This window comes from Triturus cristatus, chromosome 2_2 (genome assembly GCF_964204655.1).
Source record: "Triturus cristatus chromosome 2_2, aTriCri1.1, whole genome shotgun sequence".
Taxonomy (NCBI): Eukaryota; Metazoa; Chordata; class Amphibia; order Caudata; family Salamandridae; genus Triturus; species Triturus cristatus.
In genome coordinates this window covers 976,139,468-976,166,413 of record NC_140582.1, presented here as the reverse complement: position 1 = coordinate 976,166,413, position 26,946 = coordinate 976,139,468, and the positions used below count along the sequence as shown (strand labels likewise).

The window sequence follows — 26,946 nt, the reverse complement described above, 5'->3', positions numbered from 1 at the left end:
GGTCTCTTCTTTCTCATGTTTCCATGATTTACGGCTGTTGATGCATTTCCTATATCGATTGTACACACCAGCAGAGATCTTGGTCTTTTGGTGTAGGTAGGCTAAGTTGTTTAAAGTGGGAGCCTTGTGTGGATCACATCAGATCTTGAAAGTGATTAGGACTGGCAAGTGGAGCCAATGTGAGATCCAGTTGTATGTTCTCAGTCTCTGATCCAGTTGTAGGTTATCAGTCACTAGATAAGTCATACTGATACAATAAGGGTACTGTTTAGTGGTGTGTATTTGATGTCTGGCAAGTTGTGACCATGGCTTTACTGCACTGCTAGCTGTGGGATGACCATGGCTTAAATGACAGTTCTGATGTTTTGCTATGGCAGACATGCTTTGAATTCACAGAGAAGTGAGAGGTTGTGCCAGGTGGCCTCCTGTTAATGTGGAATCAGAAGGACTTGGTGCTATTGCTAGTTGGAAGATGAATCAATCAAGGTTCACTACATTAAGCCACTTTTAACTTCAGCTTGTTTGTTCTCTTTGTCGATTTAGGAAGTCACTTTCAGTGGCCTCAGCTACAGGGAGGCATTTGACTTCAATGGTTGGATGATGGGGAGGTAGTTTATTAGGTGATTGATGTCAGCGCCAGAAGAGGCATTCAAATAGAGCTGGTTGTGTCCAGTAAAACTTGTTGTTCTTGCCAGCCAGAAATTTTCCCAGAGACTGCATGTAGAGAATGAAAAAAACATGTCTAAGTATAGTGCCGTAGGATGTACAGCAGGACACCGGAATATATTCTGATTGTGAAGGGTTCATTTGATTTAACTGGTATCTGTCTCTTATCTAGGACCTTGCTGCCTAAGAAAATCTATGAAGTGGTAAGTAGGATTAAGTAGTCAGCTGTAATGAATGCATCAGGGGAGCTTAGGAAGATCAGTGTACAGGGATCACCATTGTATATGATGAGACCAGTCTCATCCACCACCTGCTTAGAAGCTGTCTCTATGGGATTCCTTTTCCGGGGTTTTATATAGCGCGAACTTGACCCAAAGGGAGTAGATCACCTTACATGAGCACAAGTTGCGTTACACAAGGACACATTCATTTTTTTTAGATACGGGGAAATTAAGTGATTTGCCCAGAATCACAGGATGTTGAGCTTCATTGCTGAGACTCAAACACGGTTCCCTAGATTTGAAGATCGAGCGCCTTGGCCGGTAGGGGTCTTAATCCTGATGGTAGTTCTGCACAAAGTCATTGGTTTTAATTAGCTCATGGAGCTTACATGTGAATGCCTTCTTGATAATCTTGGTTGGTGAACATGGAGTAGTTTGAGAAGTGATTGCGATTAATATCTGTCTTTGATAGAGAAATACCATTTCCAGCTTCAGGGGTACAATGGAAGATAACTTGTTTGAGGGATATGTTGATGTCTTTTTGCAGTGGCTTGCATGCTTCACCAGTGATGGATTTTACCATAGAGGATGTCATGATATCTCCATATTGCTTGACTTTGAAGGACCTGAGGAGGATTTGCAGGGTATCAGTAGTGAGGGGTTTAATGCGTGTCAAACTGACTGCATTGTGGGGAAGGGTGGGTGTCAAATACTCTGTGTCTTCTTTAAGCTTCTAGCTCTTGTCTATGTTCTCCTTGAAAAGAGGCTGCCCACATGCCAGTTGTCAACACAGGGAGATAATGGACGAAGTGCTGAAACGTTTCAGACACTCACCTCCAGTCACAGATCTGGGTTTAATCCATCATCATTCTTTAGCTCACTTCACCTCTCCGGTCCCTGTGTTCACATGCCACTTTTCTGCACAATGTTCTGTTGGAGGATCAAGATTGGACTATTGGCCTCTCTTCGTAGCTTCACCAATGGTTTTAGTTTGATAGTTTGTTTTGACTCTGGTGAGGAAATTCAGCACATAGTTTGGAGTGCTTTCTGTCAAAGAGGTACCTGAGTTTCCACCTCAGATGCCTAAATACATATTTTCCCAGCAGCTCCACACCAACACCCGTAATAAAAGTGACTAGAGTAGATGAGAAGGGCTCAGTGAAAGGAGAATGGCAAGAGAAAATGTCATGCCAGGCCTACCTTAAGAGATATGTCTGCCTGTTCAATCAAATTGCCTATGCGATTCTAATCTGATGGATTGACTGTAGCCTGCAGTGATACGCATAAGGAATTTTATAGGAACATTAACTCAATGCTTCATTCTAATTGTTTTTCGATGTCTCCTCAAAAGCTGTGGGGCAGATTTACAAGAAAGTGTCCCTGCCCAACCCTGAGAAACCCTTGCTTTACTATGGATGCACCGTATTTACAATACGGCGCACCATGGCGCAAGGATTGACGGATAAGTCAGAAATTCTAACGCATCTGTTGACGTAAAAGTCACGCATTGCTTGAGTCTTGTCGCAAGCACGACGCAACTCCATCAATGCAGAGGGAGGCCTATCCTCATTGTGCTGCGTCACTACTTACGCCTGCTTGAATTTGGCGCTGTGGCGTCCTAGAAGTGGCGCAGTGAAATCTACAAGATTTCACTGCGTCACTTTTACGAGGCTTTTTTGCCTTGGAACGCCCACCCTGCACACAGTATACCTGACGCAGGTATAATGTGAAGCAAGGCTTTACAACGTGACGCATCTCTCTAGATGCGTCGCGTTGTAAATGGGCCACATTTGTACGCTGCTGCTGCGTAATAATAAGTGATGCAACAGCACCACAAAATAATGCAAGGGGCTTGTAAATCTGCCCATGTGTTTTTCCTTGAGTCACCCATTTTGACCCCAAACTTCAAAGAAATTAAGAAGAACCAAAGGGCTATATTAACAGCTGTCCAGTCTTCTAAATACTTAACAGATACACTCACATCTACCTCTATTTAAGCATTTTTTCGATTCAAGTAAAATGAACTTCAGTTCACCGGATGCTGTTAGGTAACAGTTCCTCTGGTACTTGTGCAAAGCTATGTTTCAGCAATAGTATGTCCAGCTCCTTTGCCAAACACTTCATGTGTTAAATGTTCACTAATGCTTTACCTTGCAACACTGAGGCCAGTATATCCTTTAAAAAATGTTTTAAACAATGTTGTGTCTGCAACCGATATTCTAACTCTAATGCAACAGTATCTCACACCAAAGAATAAGTTGCTGCTGGTTCCTAGTCTCTGGTGGTTCCTTAGTCTCCTGCAGTATCCCAGTCTCTGTCTGTGGAACCCACTTCAGGGGGCTACAGCACAAGAATGTGCTACCAGTTCTCAAAACGAGAGGAATCAGGAGCTTTTAAAACAGGTCCAGCACATGTACTCCCTAATAGTACTAGTGTGTATATAGAAGGTGTGCAGTTCCTTGGGGAATTGTAAAAGTGTTCAGGTCTGTGGAATAACCTCCCTTTGAAGGAAGTGCCCTTACACACCCCAAAAAATGTCATGCTTCATCATTTAGGTGTGCTCCTCATCGGGCCGGTGTTGCAATTCCCAGGAGAGACAGACCCGGGGTAGATGAAGGGCAAGTCGCCACGCTGCCTGAGTGTCGTGAGTGTACGAAATGCTCCTGTCATTTTAGACCTAACTAGTGTGGGGTCATTCAATACAAAGTCAAAGTGTATCTTGAATGAAATCGCACGGCTGGTAACTTGAACATTCAATTACATTGAAAGCACCAGCCTTGCAGTAGTGTAAGAGCTCCAGAAAATCTCTTGAACGAACCGGTCCTGACGAATTGCCGATAGACCCCCTAGGCTCTGGTAATGGCAAGAAACATGTTGACCATAATACGCAGCACACTTGCTCTATAGGATCATTGTTTCCAACTAGGGCTACACTGTTTGTACTAGGGGTAGCCAGACCCCTGAATAAAATGTATGAAATAGTGCCTTCCTAAACCTATTTGAACTCACTTTTTTTCACATCACTACACTACTCACCCCAGTTCATACACCCCCACGCACCTTACAGCTTTATCAAAAAGAACTCCGCCAAAGAACCCCTTTGCGGGTGCCCGTGGGGCATTGCAGCACCGGCCCGACGAGGAGCACGCCCAACTGATGAAGCATGCCACCTCTCGTGGTGTGTGAGGGCACTTCCTCCAAAGGGAGGTTATTCCACAGACGTAAACACTTTTACACTCCCCAAGGAACTGCACACCTTCTATATACAAACAAGAATGTGCTACTTTATCTCAACTGTGGGGGTTGAGGTCATGTGCCTCTGATGTCCTGTGGTCCGTGATACTATTGCTCTGCAAACTGAGCCAAGTACAACCCCTTCAGAACTTCCAAGTGGTAGCAATGGCAAGCGGTCACAGGCTACTCCGGGGGGTAATGTGGGTGTGCTCAAGCTAATAGCTCAACAATCACTCAAAACAATAAATGAATGTTCAAACCCATGCTTATCTTTTCAGGAAAGAAAAACACATTGATGCAGACTAGTATGCATGATACACACCGTAAAAACAAGATGAAATTTAGTGTCATTAGCGCTACCAGGCAGTGCTGCTCCCCTATCTGCTAACCTCTCTACCCCCCAACCTTCTCGATTGATCAAGGTTCTAATCTCCCCCAATTCTAAGGGGAATGAGGAGGCACCACGATTATGGTTTAGATATTGTTATAATGATGCCTGAAATCAGTGAGCTCAGTTTTTAGTTCTCTTTCTGAACACATGCAGTGGATCAGTCACCACAGGATTGGTGCAGCCACCCAATTCTGCAGGACGCATGATTTTTCTCTCCTGAGAGGCTGCGCCAGCCATACAGCAGCATTGTCTGTGAGTCCCGCTTTGTCTGCTGGGCCCACACTCATGCAGTATGCATGGTGACCTGGAGGCAGCAGTCCAGGGTCATCGGGGTCCCTATCGGACCACCAGTGAGTGTCACTGCAGTTGAGGTCTTGGGTGATTGCCTCATCTTCCAGTTGGTCACTTTGTCAGTAGATGTAGCCCTGCACAGGCCAGCACTTAAAGCCACACACAAGCTGATCACTGGGCGGTCACTGGTCAATCACTCTGGCTATTTGCAGATACACCAGGTCAAATAGGGAAGTTGCAGCTGTGCACAGGCTGATCACTCTGGGATGTTGTGGCCATGCGCAGGCAGATCATTCTGTCACGCAATTACAGGCCCAACTGGACTTCAGCATCCACAATGTTCACAGGAACCAATGTGGAAAGACTGAAAGCCCACACACACCAGGGATTGCTCTGTTTGCCACACAGACACCTGGGACATCCTGCACCTTGATCCTCCTATACAGACACTCCGTCTGCTGGGTTTGTCGACTTATTCTCTCTGTCAGCATGGAGGCTTCTAGGTACTTCAGGACAAGTACACAGTTTTACAGCAAGACATCCTGACTCAAGTGATGTTCCCTCACCTCTGGGAAGCTGGATGCCATGCAGACACTAGCTCTGGTTTACACAACAGTCCTCTGAGTACTTTTATACACCAAATTTAGACAAGAAAAGTGTATCCACCGTCTGCACTTGTATGATTGATTTTGTATTGCTCGCCTTTCAGGTGTGATTTTCAGACTGCTCTCCAGGCACAGTCTGTGTGTAAAGTGATACTTCTTGCAGCAGGGTCGTTTACAATCCTAGAGCACCTACAATAGAGGTGTGCGGTTTCTGCATCAGTCCTCAGCAATTGAAGGAGTAAATAGTATAAAACAAAAGGGTAGGTCCCACCTAAAAGTCACCTCACCTCTGCAGTCTGCAGTCCCACCTCTCTCTCTACTTCCATCTACCAGGTGGCATAATTTATCAAGACTGATACATATGCTCCTTGCTAGCAAAAGGCCTAATCAAATTTCTAAATGAGCCTTGTGTCCATTCTCCTCAGTTCATTCTCTAGACCTCCTCTCTCCAGCTTCAGGAAAATCAGCAATACACTTCTACTGTCTGGTAAAAACCTAACCTCCATCTTGCACAAAGGCTAGGCCTGGAGTATATAAAATTGATCCCGTAAGCCTCCATTACTTGGGCTCACTCACAGACTCTATGTATGTACCAGGCTACATACATAAACATGACTAATATACACTCAGCATGTCAGCACTAGGAACTGGAAAACAAAGATGGGTATCTTTACATGACTAGACTATCAGGTCTCCACTCCAATGGCACAGATAAAAATGTCTGGTCGCTACAATGGATTCACAAAACATAGTATGCTGTCACCACAGCTCTATGTGCGAAATGCGCAGCAGGGACAGTGGTCCTTTGTCAGTCATTAAGACCACGTTAAGAGTGCCCCCCCCCCAGGTCGTAGAACAAGTCCAAATACTACTTGTGTCAAGAAACAAGCCTCTGTACATGTGCTAGATTGGTGAAAAAAATTCCAAACCAGGATACAAGATACATTGTCAGGTAATCAGGGCATGGCAACATAACTGCACACTATGGAGGGGATATTCTCCTCCCGACACTGGCAATTTGATCTGGAGCTCTCCCTCTCTCTTAGATCAACTTTGAAGAAATAATTTTTCTTTAACTGTGCTTATCGGTCAAAATAGCCCAGTGCTCCAGTGCACCTTTCTTGGTATTGCTGGTGGAGAGCGGTATTTGGTAACCCTGGGCAGAGAAGTGCACAAAAAACTCCGCCGCACAACACGGAGCTCCGCGAGCGGCGGAGTTTCTTTAGATAAATGTAGTTTACGGTGATTGTCAGTACCAGGTGCTTGTCTGCACTGTGCAATCATTACGAACGGCATCATGCACAGCGCAAGCGGGCACTGCTTCTTTTCTGCCACTTGAGTAGATTTTTACTACGTGCAGTCGCGAGCATACGCGACGACTCACAGTGAGAAATCTGACCGCGTTGAGAATCTCGCAGGGAGGTTGATTTTCCACACTCGCGCTCGCCAAGTTGATGTTGACGATCGCGAAGAAGGAAAAATCTCGCCGGGACACGAACCGGAGTTTTTCGGAATTCCGTGAGCTCCGCGTTTCGTGCAGTGTGGAAAACTCCGCAAACTCCACCAGCAGAGTGGAGTTCACCGCCCAGACTTAGGGGCCCATTAGTATGTCGGGCGGATCGCCTTCGCCCGCATGGTGGTGGCGATCTGCCCGACATTTTCTCCCGCCCACATGTAAATTCCCCCGCCATATTATTATGGTGGGGGGACCCTGGCGGATGGAAAGACCATCTGCCGGTTTTCCGCCCGGTCGATGAGCCGACCGGGCGGAAAAGCTGTTAATATGGTGGCGGTGTCTGGTAGACACCGCCATCTATATTAAGATACATGCGGGGTTATGCCTCACGGAAAGGCATGCGGTCTTCTACGGGCCCCGCAGGGATTCTGGGGTGTGTGGGGTGCACATGGGGGTAGCTATGGTACCCCCCTGCATTTCAATGTACAACCTGGCAGGCACCGCGCAGTGCCGGTCACGTTGTGCATTGAAATGCACAACTTGCATTTTTGGCATTGCGGCTTTCAGCACCACCCACCGCAATGTTAGGAATGCGGGATGTGCCCGCCAGTGTGGCGGGTGCATCCTAATGGTATGTGCAGGACCGCCACATGCATTGCGGGCGGTCCCATTTCCCGGGGGTATGGCAGACAAACAAAGTCCGCCCGCCATGCTGATGACCCCCTTAGTATTTGGGCCAGTGAATGGGCTCTTTATAGACTGTTTTTATAATTGATGGCCAATGCTGATGCATTGTTGCAAGAACCCATGCTCTTGTGAGATGAGTCAGTGACAGGAGAACTACTGTTGGAGGATGATAGTATCCCTTAGGTGTTTTCTATATTCCTATCTGTTCTTTTCCTGTCTCATCACCAGTGTCTTGTATCCTCCTTTGACTTATGGGCCTTTTTCTCAAGGCTTGGAGCATTGTGGTAACTACTGAGTTGTCCTGGTGACGGTGGCAGGGGATTATTTGAGAGGGAGTCTTGGCCACGTGTCCCAAACTATTAAGGGTATCAACAATAACTGCATAAACCTTACCAACCTGCTACCAACCCCCAAATAGTACCAAAGTCACAACTTCACCACTGCTCCCTGAACTATCAAGGACTCAAGATCTTCTGGAAGTTGTGACCTTTGCCACTTCTATTCTTGCCTTTGCCATCTGTGATCTCTTTTGTGTATCAGAAAGCTGAGAACTTCAGTTTTGAAGAGTAAGTCTTTACCAAAACATGGTTATTAACATTGGAGCCAAGCACTGAGTGGCGGAGCTGGCTGGATTATCAGTTAACATCTGTGGAGGAGTCATCTATGATCAGATCTTGCTGCAGATAGTGGATTACTCTGTACAGAAGACTTTTGCATAATTTTAATTGGTATGTTGTTTAAGTTCTTGATTGACGTACTGCAGGGGGCTCAATTGGAGATCTTGTGCCGTGGATCTCGACCTGACCATTTTCAATTATTTGAACCATAAACTAATACACCAAAAATACAGGATCAAGCATTTATTAAACAAATACACAAATGATACAAAAAATATTTTAGTCACAAAAAAATATTTTAAAAATCTAAATTTTAATCATAAGTGAATTTTGAAAATATCCAACCATCTCATTAAGTTTTTCCAATGATAAATGTGATAAATTCATGAATGAATGCCTTAATTAATTATTTAATAGATTTTGTAGCAATGTAGCGGTTTTTTACCTTCTCAAGGCTTGAGAGCACGCAGCACGTAGCATGTTGGACCTAGAGTAATACTCCATAAAGCTGAAAGGGGAGTGGAGGGTTTGAAGTCCGCCCTGAAGAGTGAGCAATGGTTTTTGTGGTCTTCTAAATGTCACGTGATTAGTGACACACAAGGTGGACCATGATATAATAGTACATAGACACCGGTAGATATCAAAAAGGCTGCACTGGAATTACTGATCTACTGAGGAAGGGTAAAAAGAAAACCAATCCGCATTATGATTAGCCTTTCGTCAGTCTAGATTAAGCCTTGTGAGTGAGGCAAATGAAGTTAAACGTAACGGACTTTCACACTTTAGACCTTTTTAAATTCCTTAAATGTTTATTATTATCATTTTGCACTATTTCAGAATTATCAAACATAGACATATACCTACTGATGACGAGAGTTACAGACTCCGATTGGAAGCACCTAATGAGGATGTTGAACGTCACCGACAGAGATATTGAAAGGATACAGAGGGAAAACCCTACCGACTTGAGGGACCAGAAGTACAAAATGATGCATCTCTGGTTAGAAAAAGAAAGAAATAACAAAAAGACTTCACGCAAATCTGACATTAAAAACGCATTAAGTATCCTTGGGATACTGGATAAAGCAAACCTCGTCACGAGTGGAAGCCACAATTCTGGTAAGTTTGATTGATATGCAAAAGAGGGGAACCATCACTCCAGCTATGATATACAATTTCTTGTCTGCATGGAACTTGTTACATATACTGACAGATTAGTACAAAACTATTGGGCTTGCTTTTTGAACCCACTTGGAGTTAAGATTTGGTTCTTAAACGTAAACTTTATAAGGCTATTTCCCTAGTCTTCCTCGCTCTCCATCAAAATGGTATGTATCGATGGCTTGCAACTGTAGTTGCAGCTGCAAACCATCGAGCCTTTACGGATTCCTCAAAGGGAGTGGTAACTGATACACAAAGTAAAAGAAGTTCCCGTTGGACAGCTTCCCCTTTGGAAATCGTGTGTGGTGACCTCAAGGGGTGGGGGGCTGATTTGCTTCTCCAGCATCACACTAAATATGATTTATTTTTAAGTGCTTCATATAAAAACATAAATCCTGTTTGGGAACGCAAAAACATCCTTGTGTTTGTAGCCAATTCCAGGGGGTGGTAAATAGCCACCAGCCCAATTAAGATTCATCAGGCAGGTCTTTTTACAACCTGTCGCAACAGGAGATTTATACGGACTATTTATAGTACATAGTTCGTATCGCAGAAATAAAGACTACTTGCAAAAAGTCAGTGCGACCATTTTTAGCATCCAGTCTTTTAGTACATTAGGCCATTATCGCATTGTTCGCACTCACTTAAAATCCTCATTATTGAATTAGTAGCAAATGTGCACATCTACAGCAATTTAAGCTTCAAACACATGTTTTATCTCTTATTCACTCTCTGCTGTCTGATTCCATAGCGTGACACCTAAAAGAAGATCGAATGCCTGTATTTTCCATTTGTTTAAATATATACAGACAGGGAGTCATATTTCTTTTTGTCAGTATTTAATTCCAAGAGTGAATAATAACAGAAAATTGGGAGCCACCATTGCCTTTCCCGAAGACTTTTTTACATTTGTGGTCACTTGCTCCTGCTAAACAAGAGTTCCTCTCTAGTAACAGGTATTTTGAATGCATGTGGAATCTGTAGTTTAAAATGGCTATTTGTGCTAAATGTGTTAAAGCATGCTAAATGTGCCTTTTTTTTTCAATTTGTTGCAAACACATTTTTTTGCTTAATATGTCCTTTTTAGGTCAAGCCTAGGCAGGACACATGTGCTGTCTGCAAGACCTGCTGTATTCAGTAAAATGACTTTGATCCCGCCTGCTGCTTACCATAGGTTGATTCCAGTATTGCTCTTCTTTGCTGCCTCCTAACTGGTTCGTGCAGCTGATACATGTGGTATCCTCCGATGTGGGGGAACCTCTTTTGTATCATGCACCCCTGCAGTTGTATTGGTCTACGCCTCGGTGACATGCTGTAGAATGTCACCGTGGCGAACGTTCTATGCTAAGCTCCCTGTGAGGAGTGCTGACAGAGTGTGTTCGGGACGACAGTTGTGGCTGGGGTCCTCTCTTGTACTTTACAAAATAAACTTCTTCTTTCACACACCCGTGTTCCTGGTGTTTCAACTAAGAGTAAAGTGATGACGATTTCACACTGGCGACGAGTAACGGGATATCGGATCAAGGAAGTTCATGTGGAAGGGACCTCAACACGCAAATGAAGAATACAGGAAGGTGTTCGAGAATGGTACCGTGAGTACTACGGGGACAGTTCCTGTCTACTTTTTGGGAAACAAAGTTACTGAAAAGCGCTGCGCAGATGTACGGTTTTATGTAAGAAATCACCTCACAGTTAGGTTATTTACCTTGTCTGCTGGAGACTGTAACTTTGCGGATCCTCAAGGGCACTGGTCCCGTTCCGATTTGGTCACAGGTTGGGAAGCTCTGGATAAGTTTACCGGTTATCCCCACCGGGTGGGTTTCTTCACGGACACTCCGTCAGATTTAGTGAGCGGTGCTTAAGCGCTTAGAAGGGAGTTCTTTAGCGCTGTGACTTCCGCCACTTGCATTATCTGGTGCTGCGCTGTGCACCCTCGTGAGGAACATTCAGTTTAGAGAAACTATGAAAGGTGAACCAGAATTCTGCTGTGCTTTTTTTTGGGGAGACCCCTGTGGAGGTACTGCACGATAAACTCGCAGTAAGCAGACAGGGTTGCCTATGCCAATTAATCGAAAATTGGAGCCAGCGCAGCATAAAGTTATATTTCTACCTTTTGCCTCACATCACTTCCAGGCAGTTGGCAGCGGTAGGAAGTCCCAAGCCAGTCACGTTGACTGGCACAGTTTGAGTCGGTGATGCGGCGAATTCTGGCTTAAAGGCTACAGACGCTCTTCATCCTGTCAGGCGTGGGGTGCGCCCACTCCCACGAGCAGATCGCTCCTGCACTTACACTGTTTCAAAGTACAGGATCATGCCGGTCACGCTGACTGGCACAGCATTGCGATAAAATTTGAGGAAAACGAAGGATTGTACTGCCTTGTAGAAAGAAACCAGTAGCTGGTCACGCTGACTGGGACAGATTTCCTCACACCAGCTGTTCCTAGTCAATTACCTCACAGACATTTCCAATCAGAGGGGAAGCATAAAGTTGACGCAGTCTTCGCCAGCTCCCAGCATTTCACGCGAGGGCCTATGGGAAAGTTACCCAGCTGCTCTAGGAGGGTGATCCAGGAACAGACTTGTATGTGCTGTTTGATTTTCGTGAGAAAAGCGGCAATTCAATTCAACGAGGAGAATGAGAGAGGACCTGTGACTCTCACAGGAACTGATCATTAGGGGCACACTGCCGCCTAGTGGTTTACAGTTAACATTCTCGGTTTTCTTTTCTTCTCACTTCTTCTCTACCTGATATGTTATTGTTCACATCCTGATGTTTTGTTGCTTCTCTCAGAATGTTCCATTTACTGGGTCAGTCTAAGGGGTTTTGTGTAAGTTATACAGGGCAAGTAACCTTGTATATTAGACTCATTAACCTGAGGAAACGTCATTTGCACACCTGCGTTCCCAGAATTATTGGTAGTACCTCTTAGCCATCATGCAGAATGTCACACCACCGCCATTCTTTCTAACCACTCCAGAGGAGCCAATTTTAAAATGGAATAAGTGGAAAAAGGTGTTTCAAAACTATGCAGTAGTATGTGGACTAAATTAGGGTTTGCAAAAGAAAGTGGCATAACTGTTGCACTATCTGGGGGCTGAAGGGCAGGAGATATTGGAACATCTTCCGGAGTTGAACGCAAATGATGCGATAGGCTTGAATGAATATGAAATTAGTCTAAAAAATTGGATATCCACTTTTTGCCAAAAATCGGTACGATTATCGAACGATACCATTTTGGAAAGAGAGGGCAGAAGGAGGGCGAGACAGTAGAGGAATTTGTCTCCGAGTTACGAAAGTTGGCAGCCACGTGCAAGTTTGGGGGAGCTTGTGAGGAGCGGGTACGTGACCAATTTCTTTTAAAATGTAAGATTGAATGTATACATGAGGAGTTGTGGTTAAAAGATGACCCGCCCCTTGGGGAGGTGCTCATCATGGCGAAACAAGTAGAGCACATGATGAAATGTGTGAGTGAGATAAAACAGGATAGTGAGGGCAAGGCTAAGGTGAGTAAAGTATCTGTTGAGAGCGAAAACATGTTTGAAGTCAAAGCTCAACAAAAGGAGAATAAAGGCAGTTGGAGTTTCAAATGTAGTTGTTACAGGTGTGGAAAACTGGGACACTTAGCGAATGACAAGGAGTGCCCCACCCTTAAAGCTACTTGCAATAAGTCTGGTAGAAGGGGGCACTTCAGACGATGCTGCAGAAGTAATGCTAACTACACGAAACATTACAGGGATGACACCAACCGCATCTGTGATGAGATTGTGTTACAGGCTCAGAGTGAGTCAATAAGCAATCCTAAGGACTTCATAGCAGTAGAGGAGACAGAAATTGAAGCGATGTTTGATTCATGTTCTAAACTGACAATAATATCTGGAGAAGATTTTGAGAAAGTGTCTAAGGGTGTAACGCCCTGAACGTCTCAGGATCGTTTAACAGACACGATAATGAGAACGCAACCACTTGTGAAGGTTTAGTTATTTTAATGAAGGCAAAAATAATACAAGGAATAAACAAAGGTTATAGTCACTGGAATCCTCCAGGCTAAGTACGTTACCAGCCCACAGCACGGATGGTCCTAACCGTCCTCTGCATATACGCCGATCCCGGCGTATGCCAACAGAGGGCAGAAATGAAATGGCCGACAATGCCAATCGGTAGGCTGTGAGGGGCACGAAGAGTGTTGGGGAGAATCGAGGAGTCAGGGAAACACCCAGCCGGGGTCTCTACCTGAAGGGAGCAGCCGCTCAACCTCTTCCTCAGACTGCACCGGGACGCGGAGTCACCTCCTGGTGATGCGTCACCGATACCCCAATCACATGCAAAGAAGACTGAACCGAGAGCAGCCGCTCGATCGATCCTGTGGACTTCAGAGTCTGTAACGCGGCAAACACCTCCTGGTGTGCGTTACAGCTGGCAGTCCCTGTATCTCTGGTCGGGCTGGGAGTTACGACTCCAACCAGCAAAAGCGCCACTGCGCTTTGACTCAGCCGAGTCAAAAAGCGAAGCTCAATGGTTATCCGGTAGAGCTTCCGGGTCCTTCACAGGTGACGATGGGGCAAGACACGGCCCAGGGAGTAACGACTCGACCTACCTCCGTTCTTGCCTTACTGGAGCACCACTCCGGAACACTGCTCTTCACTAAGCAGGTACGTCGGTGTAAACACAATATCCGACAGCGTTGTACCTCCCGGTTCCTCCCTTTATAGGGCGTGTTTTCCTTGAGTTATGTAACAGCTCTCCTGTTTACATAAGGGCGTGTTTTCCTTGAGTTATGTAACAGCTCTCCTGTTTACATAAGGGCGTGTTTTCCTTGAGTTATGTAACAGCTCTCCTGTTTACATAAGGGCGTGTTTTCCTTGAGTTATGTAACAGCTCTCCTGTTTACATAAGGGCGTGTTTTCCTTGAGTTATGTAACAGCTCTCCTGTTTACATAACCTCTCAACCGCTAAGCATCCTGGGAGATGTAGTCCGTTTTCGCTGGTACCGTTTTCCTCCCCTCGCATGACAGGAATTCTTGACAGTACATCCTCCCTCTCAGCGGCTCCCCACGGGTCCAGCGCTGGCAGGAAAACGCCGATGGAACAAAGAGACCAAGCGCGGAGCATGAACCCCTTCAGCCGGTTCCCATGACTGCTCTTCCGGGCCATAGCCTTTCCACGCAACCAGGTACCACAGCTTCCCCCTGCGCCATTTGGACGCCCGTATGCCCGACACTTCATACTCCACCTCCGACTCCACGCATACCGGCCTAGGTGTCCCAGACGGGTGCTGGTTTGAGCAATGATACATGAAAGACAGGGTGTATCCGCAATGACTGGGGCAAGCACACCTTCACGTTCACGGGACCCATACACTTGGTAATTCGATAGGGGCCCATGTACTTGGGATGGAACACACTGTTCTTTCGAAACCTCATGTTTCTTGTGGATATCCAGACGTAGTCTCCAGTGCGGTACAGTGGCCCGGGCCTTCTCTTCCTGTCTGCCGCAGCCTTGTATCTTCTCTTGGCCTCTATTAGGACAGCCCTTGAGCGCATCAACGTGTCTTTTATGTGTGCCACCCTGTCCGCTGTGGCGGGAATCCTGTCCTCTCTGAACGGATGTAGAAATGGCAAGAACCTGGGATGTTGGCCATAGTTGCTATAGAACGGAGATGACTGTGTGGAGCTGTGAGTGGCGTTGTTATAGGCTATCTCTGCAACCCATAGCAAGTCGACCCATTCTTCCCTGCCCTGGTCCACAAAACATCGCAGATACTGTTTGAGCGTTTGGTTCAGGCGTTCGGTTTGGCCGTCCGTTTGAGGGTGGTAGCTGGTGGACAGGGCGGTCTTAACATGCAGCGCAGTGCACCAAGTCTTCCAGAATTGCGCAGTAAACTGCGACCCCCGGTCCGACACGATCACCCCAGGTAATCCATGCAGTCGTACCACATTCTTGAGGAGTAGTGACGCCAATTCCCCGGCCGTAGGGACTCTCTTGCAGGGGATGAAGTGCCCCATTTTCGTCAAGTAATCCACCACCACCAGTATTGCCGTCATCCCCTGGTCTACCGGTAGGCCCACCACGAAGTCCAGTGATATGCTATCCCATGGTCTATCCGGGGTCGGAAGTGGATGTAAGAGCCCTTGGGTTCGGCCATGGTCGGCCTTCATGGTAGCACACGTAGGACACTCCTGTCCCCACCTCCTGACATCCACTCTCATGGTTGGCCACCAGAAATGCCGTCCCATGCTAGCCACCGTTTTTTCAAAGCCCAAATGACCTGCGCATGGAGAGTCATGGCACCAGATGAATGCTTGTTTCCTTAGCCTAGGCGTGGGTATCAATAGGCACCTGCCCTTCAGGGGTATCCCGTCCTTCAGCTGCCATTCTCTGTGACTGAGGAGCCACCTCCGCCATGCGAATGACCTGATCCCTCTCTTTATTCCCCTCAGGAAAGTATCCGGTTGGATAACCCCCAATACCATCCTCGGGGAAATGATGGAATGCTCGGTCGCAGGCAATGGTTCCTTAACTGCAGATTGACGGGACAGGGCGTCCGCCTTCCGGTTTTCCGTCCCCCGCCGATATGTGATGCGGAAGTTGAACCCCGTAAAGAAGATCATCCACCGCAGCTGTCTGGGAGAAAGGTGTCTTGTGGCCGTCATGAACTGTAGGTTCCGATGGTCCGTGTACACCGATACCACATGTCTTGCCCCCATCAACCAATGCCTCCATTCGGTGAAGGCGTCCTTGATTGCGAGAAGCTCCTCCTCCGCAATATGGTAGTTGCGTTCGGCGTCGTTGAGTTTGCGGGACATGTACGCAACGGGATGAAGCACCCCTGTGTCGTGGTTGCGTTGGGACAAGATAGCCCCCAGCGCCACATCCGATGCGTCCGCTTCCACCACGTAGGGGAGATCCGGATCGGGGTGAGCCAACACCGGCGCCTTACCAAAGGCGCTTTTCAGGGCCTCAAAGGCTTTGTTCGCTTCAGGGGACCAGACAAACTCCTTGGACTTCCTCAGTAGCTGTGTGATTGGGGCCACCAATCCTGAAAATCCATCTATAAACCGCCTGTAAAAGTTGGCGAAGCCAATGAAACTTTGGACGTCCTTCACGCTTTGGGGCACCGGCCATTCTTTCACCGCCTTGATCTTTCGTTCTGCCATCTCCTGTCCCTCTGGACTCAGCATCACTCCGAGGAATTCCACGGATGTGACGTGGAAGTCACACTTGCTGAGTTTACAAAACAGCATGTTTTCCCTCAGCTTTTGGAGCACAGCTTTGACGTGGTGTACGTGCTCCTCCACACTGGACGAATAGATGAGGATGTCGTCGATATATACGACCACGTAGATATCCAACTCCTCTCTGAATACCTCATTCAAAAAGTACTGAAAGGCTGCCGGGGCGTTGCACAGACCGAACGGCATGACGAGGTACTCAAAAAGGCCGAACCTGGTCTTAAAGGCGGTCTTCCACTCGTCTCCGTCCCTCATGCGCACCAGATGGTATGCCCCTTTCAAATCCAACTTGGTGTAGATACGAGCTTTCTTGACCTGTTCCAGAAGTACACTGATGAGAGGCAAGGGGTACCGATTCTTTACGGTTATCGCATTCAATGCCCTAAAGTCCACACAGGCTCTCAGCTCCCCATTAGCCTTCGGGATGAAGAAGAGTGGCGAGGCGGCCGGAGACTTGGACGGGCGGATGAATCCTAGCTTGAGGAGTTTATCCAGGTACCCCCGGAGATGCACGTTTTCAGGCTCCGTCAGGGCATACAGCCTGCCGCTGGGAACGCTGGCCCCTGGCACCAGGTCGATCTGGCAGTCAAACTGTCTATGTGGTGGTAGCACTTCCGCCTTCACCTCATCAAATACATCCTCAAAACTGTGATAAGCCTGGGGGAGAGCCACATCTTTTTCTGCCGCTGTAGCCACCGTCTGACTCCCGCTCTCATCTGCCTCAAGGGATTCCGTTCTTATTCCACAATGCAGGATGCAATACGGTGACGTCAGTTCGATGCGATGTGTTGGCCAATCCACAGAGGGGTTGTGTTTCTGTAGCCACGGCAATCCCAATATGACGCCATATTGGGGCGCTCGGATGATGTTAAAATCGATTTGTTCCAAATGGTTCCTCCCACATCTCATCGGAAGGACCCCCGTGTGCTGCCCGATGGGCCCCGTCACCAATCGCCTTCCGTCTACAGCATAGACGTCTTCGGTTTGGCAGGGCATTCACGTACGTAGTGGCCTTTTTTGCCACAACATAGGCACAATCCTTGTTTACGGCGTGACTCTTTCTCCGTGGCTGTGAGGCTCGCTCGTATTGCGCCGATGTCCATGGGTTCTCCCTTGGATGCGGTGGAAGTTTCAGGACTTCCCACTGTCACATAGGATGGAAGGGATTTTCCTTTTCTCCCATGATCCCCCTTTCTTTCACTTAGCCTATGTTCCAGCCGTAATACCAGGTTGATAAGGCCCTCACATGTCTTGGGTTGTGGGTCAATATGAGCCACGGCGTCCTTGAGCTCATCGCACAGCCCGTGATGGAAGAGCGCCGTCTGTTTAGCAACAGGCCACTTGGTTTCCGCAACCAGCCTTTGGAACGCGTTGAGATACTGCACCAGGTCGTTGGATCCCTGTCTCAACTCAAGCATTTCACGGTCCGCCGTGTACGAGTCAGCCCTTCTGTCGAAGACCTTCAGGAATTCCTCGCGAAAAGCACCCCAATCACATAAGATGGGGTCGTCCCTGCTCACCAGAGGTACGGCCCATTGTGCCGCGTTTCCAGCCAAATAGGATATAAGGAAAGCCACACGAGCCTGACTCGTGGGGAACGCCCTTGGTTTGCAAGATAAATGTAGCGCCACTTGTGTGAGGAATACCTGCACTGTGTTAGGATCCCCACTGTACCTCTCTGGTGTTGCCAAGGGGACGGCTACCGGCATTTCCACTACTACCGCAGGGGTCTGGTTCGTGAGGGAGGTGCTGGGCGTGAGCGGGTCCAATTGGATAGCATCCAGTCTGGCTTTTACATCGGCTGTTTCTTGCCTGGAGGCAGCCAATTCAATTTGCACGGTCGCTAAAGCAGCCAGCACATCATCAAGTGTTGCCATGTCTGTTATCAACCGGGAGACAGTTAGTGTTATTAAGGTCGGATATTTTGTAACGCCCTGAACGTCTCAGGATCGTTTAACAGACACGATAATGAGAACGCAACCACTTGTGAAGGTTTAGTTATTTTAATGAAGGCAAAAATAATACAAGGAATAAACAAAGGTTATAGTCACTGGAATCCTCCAGGCTAAGTACGTTACCAGCCCACAGCACGGATGGTCCTAACCGTCCTCTGCATATACGCCGATCCCGGCGTATGCCAACAGAGGGCAGAAATGAAATGGCCGACAATGCCAATCGGTAGGCTGTGAGGGGCACGAAGAGTGTTGGGGAGAATCGAGGAGTCAGGGAAACACCCAGCCGGGGTCTCTACCTGAAGGGAGCAGCCGCTCAACCTCTTCCTCAGACTGCACCGGGACGCGGAGTCACCTCCTGGTGATGCGTCACCGATACCCCAATCACATGCAAAGAAGACTGAACCGAGAGCAGCCGCTCGATCGATCCTGTGGACTTCAGAGTCTGTAACGCGGCAAACACCTCCTGGTGTGCGTTACAGCTGGCAGTCCCTGTAGCTCTGGTCGGGCTGGGAGTTACAACTCCAACCAGCAAAAGCGCCACTGCGCTTTGACTCAGCCGAGTCAAAAAGCGAAGCTCAATGGTTATCCGGTAGAGCTTCCGGGTCCTTCACAGGTGACGATGGGGCAAGACACGGCCCAGGGAGTAACGACTCGACCTACCTCCGTTCTTGCCTTACTGGAGCACCACTCCGGAACACTGCTCTTCACTAAGCAGGTACGTCGGTGTAAACACAATATCCGACAGCATTGTACCTCCCGGTTCCTCCCTTTATAGGGCGTGTTTTCCTTGAGTTATGTAACAGCTCTCCTGTTTACATAAGGGCGTGTTTTCCTTGAGTTATGTAACAGCTCTCCTGTTTACATAAGGGCGTGTTTTCCTTGAGTTATGTAACAGCTCTCCTGTTTACATAAGGGCGTGTTTTCCTTGAGTTATGTAACAGCTCTCCTGTTTACATAAGGGCGTGTTTTCCTTGAGTTATGTAACAGCTCTCCTGTTTACATAACCTCTCAACCGCTAAGCATCCTGGGAGATGTAGTCCGTTTTCGCTGGTACCGTTTTCCTCCCCTCGCATGACAGGAATTCTTGACAAAGGGAAAATTGACCTTGCAGAGAATGGATGTAAAACCGGGAGGCTATGGTGGGCAACCACTACAGATGAAGGGTTACTTCTGGGGCACTGTAGGCTACAAAGACAGGCTGGCTGTTGCTAAGATTTATGTGTCAAAGAAAGGTGATAACATCCTGGGTTGGCCGGCACAGAAAGATTTAGGCATTTACCTTAATCCCAAAAAGAACCCTCAAATATTTTTACAAGAGGTGGGGAAAACACTAGAAGGGATAGAAAAAGAATTCAAGGATGTGTTCACAGATAAATTGGGATGCCTTAAACACTATGCCCACAGAATAAAGCTCAAATAGAATTCCAAGCCTGGGAATCGTCCCATTTCTATACAAGAAGCTGTGAGAGAGGAGTTAGATAGGTTATGCAGTGTGGTACCTCAGGGAAGCCAGGAGGGGTTTGAGGGGAAGCAACCTCGTGGTGAGCTACGAGTTTAGGCAAAGAAAGGTCGAAACAGAGGGGGACTTGTTTTGAAAGAAGTCACTGCTTCCTTTATTATAGCATCGCCCTCTCCCCTTGATTCAGGAGAGACAGTGCACAAAAGTGTATGAATAAATGCAAGGGATCTGTCAGTCTGTTCTGCGCAGGTTGTCGTCTATCCTTGGGTGAGCCAACAAATCTTCTGGGAAACCCAGTCGCGGTGTTTCCTCTTCCGGCTGTTCGTAGCAGGACTCCGTCCCCGGAAAGATAAACAGACAAACGAGAAGGCGGGATTAATTGTCTTGCCCTTACGCTTACATATGTAGTGCTACCGCCACCAGGTGCCTACGTCAATCGTGGTGTGAAAAGAAAGGTGATACAAATCAAACTTAGTAGCGGCCGGGACAACAGGGGGGGTCACATGTGGGGCAGCGGCTGGTAGAGGTGATATGGAGAAGAGGAAAACAAAAACCCCACATATCACATACCGCCAAGTGTCCTAGTTACAGCCCCATGCACCCTCGCCCAGCCCACCACCAAAACCATCCCCTTTGAGTGACTTGCCTTGGGCCATGACCCAGGGGCTGGGCCGCGGCGTTCGGACCCGGGGCGTCCTCTGTTGTTGTTATGCCTCCGGGCTTTCCCGCCTTCCACTCTGCAGTACTTCTCTGGTCCTCGGTATGGCTGGGCTCTGCAGCGATACTCCGGTCCGCCGTACAGCTGGGCTCTTCTCGGCTCTCCTCCCGTTCTTCTGGCGCTCCGCTCCACCTCGATTCTCCTTCCGCTCTGCTCCCGTCGTTCACCTCGTCCTCTCCAGCTGCTTCCTCTCGGGCGCGCCTCTCCGCTCCCTTCTCCACCTCTTTACTCTCTGGGACAGCCCCTGACTCCGCCTCCTTTCCTTCGCTCCACCAATCCCGCATCGGAGTCTCGTAGGACGTCGGCTGCTTCATGAGGTGAGTCCACGCCACTAGACCGCTCCGTCCTTCCTTCGTAGAGTCGTGGTCCGCCTCGGCAGAGTTCCGGTCCTCCGGCTTCTCGGGTATCTCACATGCAGGTTGGAGGTGATCGAACCAGTAGAGGCCACTGAGTGATTGGCACCCATTGTCGCAGCCAGGAAGGGGGACATTGCTGTGCGTTTATGAATTGACCTAAGAGCACTAAACAGGGAAGTCATCGTCGACAAGTACCCCCTGCCGAACATCTCGCAAATGATAAGCAGATTAGCGGGGGCTAAGGTATTCATCACACTTGATCTAAGCTCTGCCGACTACCAAGTCAGGCTCCACCCTGCTTCACAAGAACTGACAGCATTTATTACACCCATGGGGGCCTACAAATTTAAGCGTATGCCTTTTGGACTACTGTCCGCTTCCGCGGTCTTTCAAAGAATCTTAGGGGCATTTCTGGAGTTGTGTGCTATCAGGATGATGTTCCGATCTTCGGAGAGAATGTTACACAACACAAACACAGGTTCAGACAGGTCCTGAAGCGATTCCAAGAACAAGGAGTCACGGTGAAGAGAGAAAAGTGCAAGATTGGGTGTGCTGAGTTGGAGTTCCTTGGGCACAAGGTGACGACGGAGGGCATTTGCCCAAAGGCAGATCTGCAAAACACCATCATGAACCTTACTCCACCCAAAGGCAAGGATGAAGTCAAATCTTTCATAGGAATGGTGGAATTTTACAGCAAGTTTGTGCAGAACTTTGTCAGATGCACGTATGCCATTGGTAACCTACTAAGGAAAGGGGTGACATTTGAGTGGAGCGAAGCGTGCCAGAAGGACTTTGAAGACACGAAGAAGGCATTTGCTGAATCCCCTAACCTCAAATCCTTCATACCTGGCAGAAACACTGTGCTGACCACAGACGCCAGTGCCAAAGGATTGGGAGCAGTACTGATGCAAGTAGGAGAAGGTGGAGAAGAAACTATAGCGTTTGCATCACGCTCGCTACGCGAGGCCAAATTCAACTACTCGGTGATCGAGAAAGAAGCCTTGGCGGCACATTGGGCCATAAACAAATTCAGAGACTTTGTTTCGGGAGTGAAGTTCAAACTGAGGACTGACCATAAACCCCTAGTTGAAGTTTTCAGCAAGAAGGGGTTAGACTCTATCTCAAGCAGAATCAGACAATGGGTCGTGAGTCTCCAAGAATACATGTTTGAGGTTGAATACGTACCTGGGGAGAGGAATGTCGCAGCAGACTGTCTCTCTCGCCTGGTGAATGAGGATCGTGATGTGCTGTCGACGTAGAGGATGATGATGTGGTCGACAAAGAGATGCAGGCGGAGAACGTGTGCATCATCACCCAAGGAGCCATTGAAGAAGAACGCTGTAAGGAGGCCTTAAGAGCTGACGTGCTCCTACAGAGAGTTGGTGAGAAGACAAAGGGGCATGGATGGATCAAGACAAGTGGGAAGAGACTCTTAGACCATTCTGGATAGTCAGAGACGAACTATCCATCGCTGACGATTGTCATTTCAGGGGTACGAGGTTGGTCCCTCCTGAGACTTTGAGAGAGAGTTTGGTCAACTTGGCCCATGAGGGGCATTTAGGAGTTACCAAAACTAAACAGAGGTTGTGGCTAGACTACATTTTAGTACTCATTGATCTCTACTCCAGGTGGCCAGAAGTGAAAGTTGTGCCTGAAATATCTACGAGGGCTGTCATAGACTTCCTTCTAGAAGTGTTTATCAAGAAAGGTTTGCCAAGTAGCTTATTGACGGACAATGGGGTGCAACTCTGCTCAAAGGAAATGAGAGAATTCTTAGAGTGCAATGGAATAGAACACAAGCGGTGTGCGCTTTATCACCCAGAGACTAACGGGATGGTCGAACGATTCAACAGGACCATCAAGGAGGGTATCCAACTAGCGAGGGCCTGTGGGTTGGGCTGGAAGGACGAGGTCTTGAAGCATACAGACTGACCCCTCATCAAACCACTGGCATGACACCTTTCGAATTGCTCAAAGCTAGGAAACCCAACTCAAGGTTAGTACCAGGGTTGATGAAGTGGTATAAAGGTTGGACAGGCCATGCTAAAGAGTCACAGTGGTGGGACAGAGAACGCAAAGCCATGTCTGAAAGGAAAGCTAGGTTTGACAGACTACATGCTGTCAAGGATGTGGAATTCCAGGTGGGGGATCTAGTCAAAATGTAAGCACAAACGGGCAGAGCAAATTGGTCAGAGTTTACTGAGCCCTCCAAAATTGTTAAGTTGTTTAGGAATGCTGTTAAGATCCAACAAGGGAAAATTTGGAACCTGGGGAGGGTAGTGAAGTACACTGCTCCCACAGTGGACACCAACAACGCCCTAGGGAATGAGAGAGGACACAGAATAGGGACAGGACACCAGAACCGGGAAGCTCAAGACTGGGCAACCCCTTTCCCAGGACAAGTTGCAGGAAGGTTTGCCGTCCGAAATATTTGGAGCACTATGTTGACAATTAAATTAATGTATCCTGTTTTGTTCCCCACTTACCTTGTTTACCTTAACGTGTAAAGGAGGGGATGTGTGGTATCCTCCGATGTGGGGGAACCTCTTTCGTGTCACCCACCCCCTCCCCTGAAGTTGTATTGGTCTACTCCTTAGTGAATGCTGAGGAATGTCACCGTGGCGAATGTTCTATGCTGAGCTCCCTGCGAGGAGTGCTAACAGAGTGTGTTCGCGACGACTTATGAACCCCTTGGCCAGGAAGACCAGGATATTTCTGCTGATCAAGACAATAGATGGGGAATCCCTAAACTCGATGTCCCCGTTATAAAAAGATGGTCAGCTGCAGCAATCCAGCTCAAAGTAATGTGTTTAGAAAGGGGATTAAGAGCAGCAAATGGGAGAACTCCCTCTGATCAACAGGGAGCGAACTCCTTTGACAATGGGAGGTATAGTAGTCGGATTGATTATTTACTGGTGGATATCAGATTTTGGCACAGGCTGGTTGACATGGCCATTATACTCCGGTTAGAAACCGACCATAACCCCCTCTGCTCGTCATTTTATGCACATAGAGGGGACCGAGTCGAGCCCATAAGAGGAGGGATAACTACCCTAGATATTGTTGCCTCTAATAATATGCGTCATGTCAAATGGGACAAATTATCGGAGAATCCTGTTCAGTTGGCTGCACTTAAAAATGAAGTGATTGGGGAATTGATTAAATTAAATACCCAAATTAATAGACAGGATTTCCCCTGTATTATGCTTGAGGCCCATAATAATCTTTTTGCAAGACTTAAGGTATTCTTCCAGAAGCAACAGCCAAGGGGAAATAGAAAACCCGAATTGGTAACAACTAAGTGGTATAATGAATCTTGTAAACTTGCTCGGTCAATGCTGAGCAAAGAATTAAGGGCTAAGAACCCCATTAAAATACGAGAGGCAAGGGATTCTTATAGACATGCCCAGAAGGTGGCAAAAAGGCAGTGGGATGAGGACAGATGGCGGGATCTGAAATTGGCTTGTGCATCCAAGGATTCAAAGCAATTTTGGAATATTATAAAATGGGATAGGGGTGGGAAAGGAGAACCCCCCCCAAAACAATGTTCCTCAATCTCAATGGTTAGAATTTTTTAAACCCCAATATGCTTGTCACCGTGAGATAGAGGTTTGTAGTTTCCCACCCACCATCCTTTATTCAAATAACCTGTTTACTATTGAAGATGTGAGTATGGCACTAGACTGTGTGACCAGAGGTAGGGCACCGGGAATGGATGGTATTCCAGCTGACATCTTCTTGAGTGACAGACCGTCTTGGTGCCAGTACTTTGCATTGCTGGCAAATTCAGTGGCTAGAGGTGCTCCCATTCCATCTTCTTGGAAGGGAGCTGAAATCATCCCAGTTTTTAAAAAGGGGGACAAATCACTCCCAAATAATGATAGGCCTATTAGCCTTATAGACTTGGCGCAAAAACTGGTTGGTCGTTTAGTCCAAAATAAAATACAATCATGGATTGAGGACCAAAACATCTTATCTCCATATCAAGCTGGGTTTCGTCCTTGTACCAGCTCAATCAACCAGGTCTTCTTTTTCATCCTATTGTATTGGAGGAATGTGTTGCTAACTAAGGGATCATTATATGCAATCTTTGTAGACTTAAAATCGGCCTTTGATTTAGTCCCCCGTTGTAAACTTTGGTCTGTCCTTGCTGATCAAGGGATGCCATCTGATCTTCTGACTCTACTCGTCCGCCTGCATGAGAACAATTATGCCAGAATCAGATGGGGGGCTCAGGGTGAGGTCACTGATTCATTCCCTGTCGAGCGTGGGGTTCGACAGGGGTGTGTCTTGGCCCCTACTCTATTTTCACTTTATATAAATGGAATAGTTGAACATCTTTGTAGCTCCCCTACAGATGCTTCTATTTTGGCTGGTGCGCGTGTGCCTGTTCTCATGTTCACGGACGACACCCTTATTGTTTCGCTGACCCCGAGTGGCTTGCAGAAAGCGGTAAATGCCTTTGGAGAGTTCTGTTTACGACGTGGTCTTGAGATTAATACCACAAAAACTAAGTTTATGTCTTTGAACTTGTCCAAACCCTATAAGGGTAGAATTCTCTTAAATAGTACTCCTCTTGAGCAGGTTGATTCTTTTGTATATCTTGGAATCTCGCTCCAGGCTAATATGGGATGGAATTGTCATATGGATATGGCCACATTAAAATTTCACCATCTTGCAGGGGCCCTATCCTCTAAACACAAGTCCTCCCTAACTAGGTGTTGGACAGGCCACATGAAGGGCTTGCTCCCTCCCCGCATGACAAGGCCCAAGCCCCGGACTCCCAGGTGTTACCCACAAGGGCAACCCGCACCCCGTCTCCCAACGGAACTCCTGCCCCCGGACAGCCATGTATCATGGGGCCGAACCACTACCGGCTCCCCCGGCCGGATCAGCCGCCATCTTGGACACTGCGCCACGAGGCCGCGTGGCCTCAGCTCGACCCTAACCCTGGGCCTGGCCGGCCCCGACATCCCGGCACCACCATCCACCCAGGAGGTGAACGGACCACTTGGCAGGTCAATGGGAGAAAGAAGTGTCGATGGCTCTCCCCCGCCAGGTGCCGATCGCCCTCCAGCTCCCCCAGGCGCTGGCTCCACCCCCTGCTGGGTGTCTGGACTCCCTCATCCCGGACCCCCCGACCTCCAAGTGCGAGGGTCCGGACATCAAAGGGCGCCAGACCTATAACTAGGGCAGCTCCAGAGCAGGAAGGCAGTTGTATCCTGGAGTCGAGAGACACCGAGAAGAACTCAGCCTTGACGGACTACTGGCGCTGCCGTAGCCCTGCCTTGTGAAATATCGTCCTGCCTGCTGGCGCTGCCGCGGCCTTCTGCATCATCCATCCTCGTCGGGACCTGCTGGCGCTGCCGCGGACCGTGTAACGACCACCTTCATCGGGACCTGCTGGCGCTGCCGCAGACCGTGTAACGACCACCTTCACCGGGACCTGCTGGCGCTGCCACGGCCTGTCCAAGCTAGAACACCGAGCTCGAGGATTGTGAGCTATCCACCATACCATCTCAGCTACCAGATTGGTAACCAGACTGTCCCGCTACCCCCTTTTCCCAAACCAAGAGACTAGAATCGAGGGGACCCCTGAGTCCAGACCTCCTTGTACCATTTCATCGTACCTTAAGAAATCACCTATAAAGAACGTTAAATCCTATCCTTGTGTGGTGTATATCTGTGGGGGGGAAGTTATTCATCTGTACGATCGCTGGAGACGGCTCTCCCCGGAGACCTCTCCCCTTGTCCTCGGCCGACCCTCCCGGTCCGTCTAACATTGGTGGCCAGCGGCGCGATCCGAATCAACGCGTAATCGTACAGAGAGTAGCTCACCCCACGACAAAACCACGATGTCAACCAAAGAGAGCGGATCCACCGAGAAATTCCAGATGGA

General features: G+C 48.0%; 1 protein-coding gene across 3 annotated transcripts in view; it reads left to right on the top strand.

The window, feature by feature from the left end:
* The window catches only part of LOC146863027 (uncharacterized), a 373,630-nt gene that overhangs the window by 287,731 nt on the left and 58,953 nt on the right, over window positions 1-26,946 (top strand). For all 3 annotated transcript variants that reach the window (XM_085642407.1, XM_085642405.1, XM_085642406.1), the window contains one exon: window positions 9,006-9,287. In XM_085642407.1, the coding sequence (XP_085498533.1) occupies window positions 9,006-9,287 (282 nt within the window). The remainder of the gene's footprint in view (window positions 1-9,005; window positions 9,288-26,946) is intronic.